This window comes from Citrus sinensis, chromosome 9 (genome assembly GCF_022201045.2).
Source record: "Citrus sinensis cultivar Valencia sweet orange chromosome 9, DVS_A1.0, whole genome shotgun sequence".
Taxonomy (NCBI): Eukaryota; Viridiplantae; Streptophyta; class Magnoliopsida; order Sapindales; family Rutaceae; genus Citrus; species Citrus sinensis.
The window spans coordinates 29,059,719-29,073,588 of record NC_068564.1 but is presented as its reverse complement, the minus strand read 5'-3'; the positions used below and the strand labels follow the sequence as shown (position 1 = coordinate 29,073,588).

The window sequence follows — 13,870 nt, the reverse complement described above, 5'->3', positions numbered from 1 at the left end:
TGAAATTATCGGAGGGACATGTTGTCAGGTCCACGGCCCCGACCAATATGGTTTTGTGTTTCCTTTTATTTACTAGTTTCCTTAATTGAGTTTAAATTTCAAATTCAAAAACCCATCTATATTTTTCCGGAATTTCTTCCAACTAAGATTTTTTTCTTGAAATGTTCAACGTAATTTTTACAATGGAGCAACGGTTACAATTTCTTTTTAATGGTTAATTTAGAATGGAAATAAAAAAAAATCTTAGTAACATGAAATATATATATATATATATATATATATATATATAGATATATATATATATATATATATATATATTCTTAAATTCTAACGATCATTTAGGGCCACAAGTTTCTTTTACTGTGAAGAGACGCAACATTGTGGGGGGCATTAAATCTCATAAAGCTAAAGGAGAATAAGTCTAAATGTGAAAATGGCTTTTACTGTGAAGAGACTCAACATTGTGGCTTTCAATTTTATGAATAAATAAAACCATGACATAATAAATAAATAAATAAAATTAAGATTTCTAGCAATATTTCTCTTTTAAAGAACTATTCAACACTTTTGGTCTACTTTATGCTTCACGCTTCCTTAATCAGTTTAACATATCAATTACAATGAGTGAGCCTCCCAAGACTCACAGCAATTTCTGAAAAAAAAACATAACAATTTAAAATAAGCAGTATGACGCTTGCTAAATTGAAGATGTTCCTTCATTTCAGTTGCATCAACTCCATGGAGAATGGATGCTCCCAGCTTCCTTAGGGTGTCCAAATTTGACCGTGCCTCCCTGAATTTCTGAATCACAGTTTCTAGTCCATCCAAATATACAATTTATGTTCACTTCCAAATAAGCAAGATACGCCAACAAAATAATTATAATAATAATTTAGTTTTTTAGTTTTTATTTTTTTCTATGTTGTTCACAAAATTACCATGCAGAATTTATAAAACTAGCTACCATTGTTATTTTTAACAAAACACCACAGCATAATTTACAAGTTTATCGCTCAAGCTCACGGTCATTTTTCCCGACTTCTTCCCCACTCCATCTCATTTTAGAAATCTATTTTTGGTCTCAAATAAACTAATTACAACAAGATATTTATCACTCATTTAGCTTTTAATTCTTTAAAGTGTCTATTTTTTATTTCTAAGGATATCGTACTCTATAGACCAATGTCACAGGATGAGTGTTTTGCGCAGTAGACCCGTGAGGCAATTAGACAACTTTGCCGAATGTTGCTAAGTAAGCCTTGAACTTCTCGAACTAGAGAAAAGAGAGCAATGGAGCCAAACAAGAGAATTGTATTACTCGAAAGAATGCTTACAAGAGAGCTTACAAGTGTTTGAGTTGCTTGTTTTTAGCTTGTTGTTCAAATGCCTAATGTCATCCCATATTTATAGGGGAGGCTTGCCATGCTCTACAATTCTAGAGAATTCTACCATTTACATATGCTGGAAATCTATGGAGAATTCTAGAGTATTTACAAGCTCAAATGTGCTAGAGTTGCCTAGAAGTTTCTGGAATTGGGCCAAACTAGCACTCTTGGCCTTGTCTTGGCTCCCTAGCCCAAAATGATAGGCAATTGGGCTAGCAACTTGGGCGGTCCGCAACATCCTCCCCAACCTAAACTCGCGGCGTCCTCGTCGCGCTCTCATGCTTGAAGTGTTGGATGTGCTCAGCGAATTGCCATAAATCTTCTTCACATTCCCAAGTGGCTTCGCTTTCGGGGAGGTTTTTCTACTTCACCAAGTACTCGCTATGTGCTGGCACGCCTCTCCTCGAAACCACGCGATCTGCAAGGATGTAGTCCACATCTTTGTCGAATGCAGTGACAACGACAGTTGGCGCGCGCCTTGATTCTCCGCGACTTGGGTCGTCTACATCTCCATGGTATGGCTTGAGAAGGCTCACGTGGAAGACCGGATGGATCTTGAGTCTTAGCGGAAGTTGGTGTTGATACGAGACGTTGCCCACACGTCGTACAACTCAGAAGGGTCCCTCGTAGCGCCTCACTAACCCCTTGTGAACTTTTCGCAAAGTCTTGAATTGTTGGGGTAGGAGCTTGATCATGACTTGATCACGACTTGATCACCTTCCTTGTACTCAACATACCGTCTCCTTGTATTCGCCCACTTTTTCATCTTCTTCGCGACTTTGTCGAGATAGGCTCGCGTGATGTCCGCTTCCTCGTGCCATTCGCAGGCAAGCTTGTGTGCTGCGGGGCTTTTTCCTCCCTAAGTTAAGGCTATGGCGTTGGGAGTCATGGGCTGGAATCCCATGATGATCTCGAACGGACTCTTGCCCATAGCCTCACTTTGCTACAAATTATAAGAAAATTGGGCGATGTCGAGTAGCTTCACCCAATCCCACTGATGAGCGTTAACATAATGCCTTAGATACATCTCGAGAAGGCCATTGATGCGCTCGGTCTGCCCATCTGTTTGCGGGTGGAATATCTTGAAGAGCTCCCTCCAAAAACGTCCAGTGAACTGAGGGTCTCGGTCGCTCACAATGGTCTTCAGAACTCCCCAAAGCTTCACAATGTGCTTGACGAATAGGCGGGCTGCCTCATCCGCTTTGCAATCTACTAGTGCGGCAATGAAAGTGGTGTACTTGCTGTAACACTCGACAACGACCATAATGCTTCCACACCCTTCGGACTTGGGCAGCGATGTGATGAAATCCATGAAGACATTTTCCCATGGCCTTGTTGCGAGTGGTAGCGGCTCCAATAATCCCGCTGGAAGTTGATGATCTACCTTGTCTTGTTGGCACACAAGACAAGTGCACACATATGCCTCGATGTTGTCCCTCATGTGCGGCCAAAAATACGAGGCTTGGACTAGTGCGATGATGCGCTCGATTCCTGGATGACTAGCCCACTTGGAGTCGTGGCACTCTTTGATGACTTCTTTCCGCAAGGTTTCCCACCTTGGCACAAACAGCCGATCTCCCTTGGTGAGGAGGATGCCTTCCTCTTGCCAAAATCGCATTGTCTTGCCTTCGAGCACCTTCTCCAATAAGTCATTTGCTAGCGGATCTTGTTGGAGGCATTCCTTGATGCGTAAGACAAGATCGGATTTTGGTTGGCTCATGTTAAGTGTCGCCAATTCGGCCTTGCGGCTTAGAGCATCCGCAACGACATTGGCTTTACCCGGTTTATACTCGAGCTGATAGTCAAATTCCGCTAGGAAATCTTGCCACCTTGCTTGCTTCGGACTTAACTTCTTTTGTGTTTGGAAGTAGCTTGTCGCCACGTTATCCGTCAGGATTGTGAAGTGTAAGCCAAACAAGTAATGTCGCCACACTCTTAGACAATGGATGATGGCTGTCATCTTATTTTCTTGCACCATGTAGCGGCGTTCCGTATTATTTAGCTTTCGACTTTCGAACGCTATTAGGTGGCCTTCTTGCATAAGGACTCCACCAATGGCGAAATCTGAGGCATCCGTTTGAACTTCGAAGGGCTTAGTGTGGTCCGGAAGAGCGAGAACGGGTTCCTCCGAAATTGCTCTTTTCAACTCCTCGAATGCATGTTGGCATTCTTCGGACCAATGCCACATTCTGTTTTTCTTGAGCATATCCGTCAAGGGTGCCGCCTTGGCCGAGTAGCCCTTGATGAAGTGACGGTAGTAATTCACCAACCCAAGGAATGAGCGAAGCTCGGACACTTTTGTGGGAGGCTCCCAATCGATGATGGCCTTTACCTTGGCATTCTCTATCATAAGCTTCCCACCCGCAATCTTGTGGCCAAGGAACTTGTTGGGCAAACGAGCACTTCTCCATCTTGATGAAGAGCTCGTTGTCTCGGAGTACTTGGAGGACTTGTCGCAAATGTTGGGCATGCTCCTCGAGCGTGGTGCTATACACCACTATGTCGTCCAAGTACACGACCACAAAGCGGTCGAGGAATGGTTGGAGCACCTTGTTCATGAGTGTGCAAAATGTGGTGGGTGCATTAGTAAGGCCAAAAGGCATCACAAGGAATTCGAAAGACTTGTACCTTGTTGTGCATGCTGTCTTTGGTTCATCTCCCTTGGTGATGCGCACTTGATAGTACCCAGAGCGCAAGTCAAGTTTGGTGAAGTACCGCGCTTTACCAAGCTGGTCGAACAAGTCCGCAATCAAGGGAATCAGATACTTGTTCTTGATGGTGATCTTGTTGAGTGCTCTATAGTCGATGCACATCCGTAGCGATCCATCATTTTTCTTTTGGAAGAGGACCGGGCACCGAATGAGGTCTTCGAGGGGCGAATGTATCCTGTGTCCAGCAAGTGTTTGAGTTGTCTCTGCAACTCCTCAAGTTCGAGTGGCGCCATGCGGTAGGGCACCAAGGCTGGTGGCTTTGCGCCTTATTCCAACTTAATTGCATGATCTACCTCTCGTCGAGGTGAGAGCTTCTTCAGAAATTCTGGAGGCATTACGTCCTTGAACTCGTTGAGGACGGCTTGTATTCGTGGAGGGACTTGTCTTGGCAATTTTCCGCTATCTCCTTCCTCATTTAGTTCCCGGATGGAGACCAAGAAGCTTGGGTCCTTCTTGAAAGCACTTTTGAATTGCATGGCAGAGAGTGTCTTTTCCTTGGACTTGCCTCGTTCCATAGGAACCATGCATGCCTTACTCCCATCGAGGATGCTTAGGGAGTTTGTAGCAGGCAGCGGGAAGGCATGGACTTAGTCTAAGAACTCCATGCCAAGGACCATCTTGAAGTCATCCATGAGCACAATGGAGAACTTAAGCTTTCTGCTCCACGTACCGAGTGTTATGTGCACGCCTTGTGCAATTCCCGTAGTTGGCTTGGCCGGTGAGTTCACTACCTTCATCGTGCCTCCTTCCTCGGTGGCTTTGAGGCCTAAGCGCTTGGCCTCGTCTTCGGACACGAAGTTGTGCGTTGCTCTCGTGTCTAGTAGCGCGTGAACGGACTGGCTGTTTATCTTCGCGCTCACATACATGAGCCATTTCTTGACGAGTGCGGGCTGTTGACGATTGAGTGCGCCGAGGCATTGGAGAGAACCCATGCTGAGTTGGGGTTCTACCGCGGACATGTTACGGTTGTTCTTGAGTTGGGCAGCAAGAGCGTTGAACGACTTCTTTTCCGGACAGTCGCGTACCCAATGAGGACCGTTGCAAATGAAGCATGAGCTGCGTGGCTTCGGTGCCTCCTTCTTGCCCTCCGATTTTCCTTGTCCGCTCTTGTTGCTAGGCGGCTTTTTCTGCCCCCAATCTTTGCAGTTGTTGTTGCCCTTGTCCTTGCGACTCTCTCCCCCACCTTTGCCTTGGTTGGCCTTTTTGTTCTTGGATTGGGTAGAGTACTCGATGAGCGATTTCACAACGGCAATGGCGTCGTCAAGTGTTTGAACGCCACGCCTATCAAGCTCGGTCTTGGCCCAATCCTTGAGGCCATCTTGGAAGTAGAAGAGCGAATCCTTGTCGAACATGTCGCTTATCTCGAGCATAAGAGTGGTGAACTCATTGATGTAGTCTTGAATGCTACCCGATTGCTTGACACGACGTAAGTGCGCTCGCGCTTCCTTCTCCGCATTGTTTGGGGCGAACGGCTTTCGAAGTTCTTACTTGAAGTCGGCCCAAGTGTCGATGGTGCAAATGCCCTTGCCCATCTCGCCATGCTTGCGACGCCACCATAGTTGTGCAGCGCCTCATAGATAAGTGGGTTCTGTGCCCACTTTCGATGCCTCGTCTCGAACACCCATGGCATCGAAGTATTGATTAAGCCCAAAGAGGAAATTGTCCACGATTGTAGCGTTGCGTGTGCCATCGTAGGTGTCGGGCTTTGGCACGTCAATGCGTCGCGCATCACTTGTGCTTGCGGAAGCTGGACTAGCAGACAATGTGCGCTTGTGCCATGCCCAATCCGAGCGAACTTCATCCACTTCCGCACAGACAGCGTGTAGTTCATCCTAAACAAAGTTACGAAGTTTGAGCAACTCATCATGAAAAGAACGAAACTCACCTCGAAGAGTGTTCGCTTGCTCTTGGATGAGGGTTTTGGTTGCCACCGTGAACTCGGCGTATTCTCCCTTCAGATCGTCCATTCTTTCCTCTAATCCCTCGAGGCTATCTTGAGCGGCGGACAATGCGATTTCGAGAGTGCCTACACGAGGCTCCAACGCATCCACGGATGGGGCCTTGGACTTGCCGTGAGTCTTGCCTTGGGCGCGCTCTCCCTCACGGCCGCGGCTTGGTTCCGGTGGAACATCCACACCAACAACTCCCCTTTGTGTTGGATTCGAAGGGTTGGCCATTGTTCATGAGCTAACTTGCGTGCATGCAAACCTTAGCTCTGATACCACCTATCACGGGATGAGTGTTTTGTGCAGTAGACCCGTGCGGCACTTAGACAACTTTGCCGAATGTTACTAAGTAAGCCTTGAACTTCTCGAACTAGAGAGAAGAGAGCAATGGCGCCAAACAAGAGAAATTGTATTACTCGAAAAAATGCTTACAAGAGAGCTTACAAGTGTTTGAGTTACTTGTTTTTAGCTTGTTGTTCAAATGCCTAATGCCATCCCATATTTATAGGGGAGGCTTGCCATGCTCTACAATTCTAGAGAATTCTACCATTTACATGTGCTGGAAATCTATAGAGAATTCTAGAGTATTTACAAGCTCAAATGTGCTAGAGTTGCCTAGAAGTTTCCGAAATTGGGTCAAGCTAGCACTCTTGGCCTTGTCTTGGCTCCCTAGCCCAAAATGGTGGGCAATTGAGCTAGCAACTTGGGCGGTCTGCAACACTAAGCATCATTAGATAATTAAAAAGTAATTAAAAGTCAATAATCTAGAACCATCTAGCAGTGCCAAGTTGTGGAGTATGGCACTCATGGAATATTGTAGTAACAGTTTTGAAGTTTGATAATTTTTATTTTTAAATAAACATAATTCACAAAATATTTTTAAAACCTAAAAAATGTGAACTTATTGTTATGGTTTAATTCAATAGCTTTACTTCAAGATTCTTTTTTTGTTTTAACCAATAATTAATAAAGGGGCAAGGGTAGGGACTATACTAAGGACTACGTGCATTGAATATCATAAAACTGAAGGGAAAGACGTATGAAAATTGCTTTTATTGTGAAGAGACTCAACATTGTTTCGGCTCTTATTTATCCATGACATGAAAAAATAAAGAAAATGAAATTTCTAGCAATCTTTCTCTTTCATTCACGCAAAAACTAAGGTGACGTTTTTTTTTTTGTCTGAAATCTGAATAGATCTGAATTAGTCTGAATTTTGAATAGATCTGAATGACTGAATCTGAATAATATGTTTGTTTTTTCGTCTGAATCTCTAAAAATAAGTATTAAGTTGTTTTTTTTAACTAAAAAAACTGAAAATATGTACTTTTACATTTGTATCCTTATTAAATTTGGATGTTACATAAATAATATATTAAATACCACAATATTTTAACATTTATAAATAAAACTAATGATGAGATTATTATGTGGGGTAAATGTCTATGGGTGAGTTTTGGGATATACATGAAAAATAAATTATAAAGCAAGAATATTTTTGACATTAGCAAGTAATTGACTTAATTCACATTTCTCCATTAAGTAAAAAGCCAAAAAAATTAGCTTATTTTATTAAGTCAAAATTATCTAAAAATCTCATTAAGTTATAAAAACAAACATCTCTAATTAACTTAATTAATTAAGTTAAGTCACTTTAATTCATTAAGTTAAAAAACAAACGCCACCAAATACTTTGATCTAATATTTAGATTATAAGGAGTGAGCCTCCACAGGACCATTTATTGAGGAACTTAAAGCAATTTCAAAAGCAAAATTACTAATTCAATCGCAATCATCTGTAATTTTCTAACTTTAGGGTCACCAATACTTTTTAAAATAAAAAATAAAATTTCTCTTTTATTTGATTGTAAATTTAGAGTCACCTCTGCTTTTTTTATATAGTTTCTTTGTATTCTTTACATTTTAACCCTAACTACTGCCACTATTTTTTCCCCAAGAATAGTAGAATGGCTTAGTAAGTTTAATTCCCCAGTCCCAGAACCCAATTATAGACTTTCTCTGCTGCAATCCACAAGGATTTTATTCTCAAATTATATTTGAAAATCAATTATTTGATGATTGTGAGTGTATCTAGTCCAAAAATGATATATGTTTAAAATAAATTGTCAACTCAAATATGATTGAGTAAATTTTTTTTTAAAAAATAAGTGATTGTTTGACAATTCATTAACCGCAATCTTAAATATGCATTCAATTTTTAGAATAACGGTTTCACATACTTCTTAAATAAAATAAATAAATTCAATGAAAGTTGCAGACTAATCCAGATAGATGTCGCAAAATAATAAGCAAAATTATGTAAATGAAGAGGAAATTAAACTTGAGAATATGAAAATGCATGTGAAACAATTTTTTGCTAAGTTACTATGACGAAAACAATAAGCTACAGATTAAAATTAAGGCAAATGCATCAGTCCACACAAATTAACCACATGCCAATGGTAACCACATTGGCACACAGTTTTTATTATTAAACACTGAATATTATATGATGACAATTCCTTACAATAGTAATACAACATTTCTAAAATCATAATCTCAGTCTTAAATATATAGAAGAATACACTCACACTCACAGCAGCAACCACTCACATATGCATGTATTACACGATAACACTGATAACACCACAATCTGATCCAGTATAGGTTCGATGAACTCATCAATGAATTCGCTAGAAGCAAGATATATATACTCCATCTGTTCATGGTAACAAAAAATATAACGGAAATTACTATACTAACATTAATACCTAATCATTATATGATTCTAACTATATATTTGACTAGAAAAAGATTTACTGACCTACTGCATTTGTTTATTTATTTATTAAACGTACTCAAATTACAGGTAAAAAGGAATTTTCTTGGTGAATTTTTATTTGAATTATATATAATTAAATTGTCTGTCAAATTAAAAATGAGAAAAATAATTTTTCTTAAAAGTAAATACAAAATAATCCAAATACGCGGGAGAGTGGCAGACCTGTTTACTTATTTCATAGATGTGCATGACTGCTCCCTATTTGAGTCCTCTTCTTCAGCAGATTTGCTCGACATATTCAGGAGACAGAGATGAGAGAACCTCTTTTCGATAATAAAACCATTTCTCGGCTTTCACAAAAGTGACAAGGACATCTGGTATATGCTCAGTAACCTTCCCCCAGTTCTCGTCTTTTGCCATGTAATAAACTTGTTTAACCATACGAGAAAAGTTGAGTAGCTTAAGGTTTTTAAGATGTTCAATTCCAATAGGAATCTCCATCAACAATGGGCAAGGCCCAATCTTCAGTTCTCTAATATCAGGCATCGCACCTTTCTCTATTATAACCGATTTCACAGCCTCGAAGACCCCGAGAAGCAACTTTTGGAGTTTTGGAAACCAACCTGCTTCAAAGTGAAAAAGCTCGTAGTTGTATGTCCCCCCGAGTCTAAGTTCCAATAAATTAGGCAAGGCGTGAAGGACTCTGATTGGATCCTCAGTCAATCCCGACAAGTCCAAACCCACTCTGATTACATTTTTTAGTTTAATAATCCAATCCGGCAGTTTCTTCATATTCCCCGTCAAGTAGAGACGCTGCAGATATTGAGGAGGACTACTCAAAGACTGCAAGTCAAGTATTTCTTCTTTGCTTGCCATTAACACTGTTAAAGACTCTAGGTTTTCCAAATTTGCAATCAAAGCACACACATCCTTGCCATTTCCATTTTGGGGCCTAATGCCCAACTTTCTTAACTGCCTTAGCTTCATAAGCTCGTCAAGCGCTTGAGAGTCAGCTTCTATAATAGACAACTTCTGCAGATCCGTTAGCGACCCAAGCCCCCGGTGTACTTTGGCTACTGCTGCTCCTGCTATACTAGAAACTGAGGTATAATTGTACTGATACACCATTAGATAACGCAACTTTTTAAGATTCCTGATCTCTACTGGAAGTTCACTCACCAAAGTGTTTTTCAAATCCAAAATCTCTAAACTGAGAAGATTTCCAATGGACTTGGGAATTATTTTTACTTCTGTATTTTTCACACTCAAGTAGTGTAAATTGAATAAGTTTCCCACTCCTTCAGGAAGGTAATCTATAGGAGAATCTTCCAGATCTAGTACTTTCATGAGCTTGAAATTGGCAATACTTGTTTTCATGAAAGAGTTGGGCAGCTTATCTATATTGAAAAGAAAAACAGTACGGACCTTCGAGTGCTTGATGCTCTCTAAAGCACCATCATCAATACTTCTCTGTATAGTTATTCGTCGAGTTTTACTGCAATGACTCAAGTCCACTCCGTTCAGCACACGACCGAAGCCCAATTCTTCAGTTTTTCTGATGACGATCTCGTGCATAAGATCATGAACTTGGCAGATACTAGCTCGCCCAGAAATATCTCTCTCTGAAACTTGAACCAAGCTTCTGTCAACGAGCTCATTCAAGTATTCTTCTGCAACCTGTTCAGATGTGGTGCGTTTGCTGTACTGGACAAAGCCCTCAGCTATCCACAAACGGATAAGTCTAGCACAGTTAATTTTGCAGCTCTCTGGAAATAAGCCAAAGTACAGAAGACATGATTTGAGATGGTGAGGAAGATCATAATACCCTTCAGATAAAACTCGGTTGCAATCTTTTAGATGGGGATCGCTTCCTAACATTGAGCCCAACCTATCAAACAATTTCTTACATTCAGATACAACCCTGTTCTTGGTTGAAAGAAGTCCACCTACGGCCACAATAGCAAGAGGCAAACCTCCACATTTTGCAAGGATGTCCTGGGACAACTCCCTCAACTCTGAAGGACAAGAGCCTCCGGAGCTTGGTCCGAACGCCTTTCTACAAAAAAGTTTCCACGCTTCATTCGGATGCAAAGTTTCAAGCTCATAGACATGAACAGGGGAAGATGATTTGCAAAACTTAGCGACATTCATGTGCCGTGTTGTGACAATTATCCTGCTGCTTTTCTTGTTATCAAGTAAAGCATCCTCCACGTCTCCCCAGAAATCAATCTTCCAAACATCGTCGAACACAACCATGTAACTCTTGTCCTTCAGGTGGTCCCTCAGCGCGGTGATCAGCTCCATCTCTTCCATGTCGTGTGTCTCCACTGTAGCAGGCTCGTTTGTTACACGATGAAACTCCTTTAGAATTGTCCTCAACAAATCTTTTTTTTTGTATTCTTTCCCAACGGTGACCCAAGCCCGGCAACTGAAGTGAGCTTTTAAACCTTCATTGTTAAAAGTTTTCCCGGCAAGAGTGGTCTTGCCTAGTCCTCCTTCACCCACCACAGCAACCACTAAACGTTCGGATCTTCCGTTCCCCATCAAATCAATCAATTTATCTTTAATGGATTCGATGCCCACAACTTCATCATCTTCAACGAAAAAGGAACGAACTCGAGAGTCATGTGGGATAACATTTCTGGTTCCACTGCTCGATGGTTCATCAATAGATCTGAATCGATATCTTTCTCCCCTTCCCTTTATATCAGCAAGCGCTGATTTGATATCTTGAATCTCAGTAGCAACTCCACGCCGCAGCTTCAGCTTCTTTATGAAACGACTGATTCTATGGAGAACACCAACGAGGCCACTCCCAAGAGGGAGTTTTGCCACCATGAGTGTGTACCCGTCGATCACATCTTCAATGCGATAAGCTTCATCCCTCAGTTGTTTCACCCAAGTTCTGACACTTTCCTCACCGCCTCCTTCTAATTCTTCGACTGCTGCCCTTGCATCCGCGTCTTTGAGGAAAGATCTGAGACTCTCCAGTTCGCTTTTGATGCTTTGAACTTCTTTTCTAACACCTCCCCACAATCTGATTTCTTCGACAAGCAAACGACCCAAGGTCTCTAGAGCAAAGTTCACCGCAGCCTCCGCCATATCACGCCAGCAGGTCTAATTTACAAAGCAGATCGATGCTTCAGCATACACTGTTTGAACATTGGTTTAAGAATGCAGAATTTTCAACTTGGAAGTTGATTGTTTATATTTTATTCTTCGTACTTACTATAAAGTTAAAGGTAAATGCTATGTTAAAATTAATGTAACATACACACTTAATTTTATTATTTATGTAATTATTATTGAGTGTGTATGTTATATTAATTATAATATAGGAACTCCTTAAAGTTAATTTTGAAGCAAAGTGGAATTTGTCGGCATTTGAGCTTTTTTCAGTTTATTTTAATATTTATTTTATTGCAAGTTGATTTGTTTATTTTTGCAGCCGTGTATATCTGGAGTAGCTTAATGAGTGGCGAGCTTTCATTGGGGAAGCATTGCTGTGGTGCCCAGCGCCCTCTTAAGAAAGCTCATCCCACGCGCTATCGCACTCGATAATATGTGTGGCTCACACTTGACCACAGATGCTCTCTTTTTATCGGGCATATAATCTTTTGCAAAATTGCACCACAGTCATTACTAAGCAAGCATGGAGGATTGTTTAATCTCCTCTTTATATCTTGTGTAATGTATCCTTCAAATATTCCTGAAAACTAATTTGCTTAATCAATATTTATTGTTGCATTACAGCCAAAAATAAGAAGAAATGAGAAACTATATAATCATGGTGTCTTTTGTTTTTTTAAAAAGAAAAAAATGAAAAACTTGTTTGATGGCACCGTTTTGTAACGCATTTGAAATCTTTTGAAAACACAACACTCTCTAACCATACAGTAAGCTACACAAACAAATTGATGCACCTGTCCTTTAAATTACTTCCAAGGACTAGGAGAGTTCTGCAACTAACTGTATTCTTGCGAAATTAATTTTCTCGTTGACAACTAATTCCCATTATCATATCCAACACCATCTCATCATTTGTGGTTATGCATCATAATAAATCAGTTAAAATGAAGGAGCTCGAACTCAACTCTATTTTGATTATATGAATAGAATTACTTGAGTTTTTGTGATAGCCGTGATATAATTTCATGATCAAAGGAGTCAGCCATTCCTCTAAAGAAAAAGAAAGCAACGTGAATCTCTACTTAACCATTCACATGGAGGATTGTTTTTGGAATCTGAAATGAAACTCAGATACTATTTACTATCATCTACTTCAACCAAGACGAGATCAATTGAATTTACAATCTAGAGGCAATCAGTGCACACAAAGTTTCTTGGCTTCCTGAAATTTCTACTTCATTCATTAATGCTAGATATGCTTTAAAACATGCGCTACAATCAATTATGGAGAATGGGAACTATCAGCATGAGAATCTTTTGCTCCCTTGTTCTAATTCTTCCAAATATACAATGTAAGAAAAATTGATTGTTTGAAAGCTTCACAAGTTTGTGAAGGAAAAGGGACATTCACCTTGGAATCTCGAATGTATGCGGAAACTGAATTTATCTTTGAAAATCATTAGCACACTGTTCTCTTGCATTAATAAAGTCCCCTGTTCAAGAAAATATCCACTTAGCCAAAATATCTATTCAACCTCTATTCTCTGTTCAAGATTCAGGCACATTAGACCAAAAATGAGGCACATACATTCTACTCTCAATTTGTGAGAAGTTAAAGAGGCCATACTTATAAAAATTCTGGGGCAATTTATAATGACAATTTGAGCAATGACAATCAAAATAAAAGGAGGAACTGATGTCACATGCCATTGTTAAGCTAATTTTAGTTCTATACACGGGCAACAAATCTGTGAAAATTTTTAATTTACTTGCAAGCGCACAAATTTAAAAATAGAGTAATGGTAACGAGGTCGAACCCACATGAATTGTTATAAACTGAAAAGTCTAATTTAAATCTAAAATTAATATTAATTCTAACCTAATTAGGCAAATTGAGTTTTTTAAGAGAAATGAAAC

General features: G+C 40.3%; 3 protein-coding genes across 4 annotated transcripts in view; all 3 read right to left on the bottom strand.

Moving 5' to 3' along the window:
• The window catches only part of LOC102609562 (disease resistance protein RPM1-like), a 141,365-nt gene that overhangs the window by 39,890 nt on the left and 87,605 nt on the right, over positions 1 to 13,870 (bottom strand). The window lies entirely within an intron of this gene.
• Positions 1 to 13,870, bottom strand: part of LOC127899965 (disease resistance protein RPM1-like) — an 86,666-nt gene that overhangs the window by 10,702 nt on the left and 62,094 nt on the right. The gene's annotated exons all lie outside the window — the stretch shown is intronic.
• LOC102608608 (disease resistance protein RPM1-like) overlaps positions 8,476 to 13,870 on the bottom strand; it is a 37,646-nt gene continuing 32,251 nt past the window's right edge. The window contains exons 3-4 of one of the 2 annotated variants that reach the window (XM_052433488.1): positions 9,047 to 10,501; positions 8,476 to 8,761 (exon numbers count right to left, since the gene is read on the bottom strand). In XM_052433488.1, the coding sequence (XP_052289448.1) occupies positions 9,101 to 10,501 (1,401 nt within the window). In that variant the 3' untranslated portion in view covers positions 8,476 to 8,761; positions 9,047 to 9,100. Of the gene's footprint in view, positions 8,762 to 9,046; positions 10,771 to 13,870 lie in introns of both variants that reach the window. The other variant, XM_052433487.1, reaches the window with a different exon arrangement.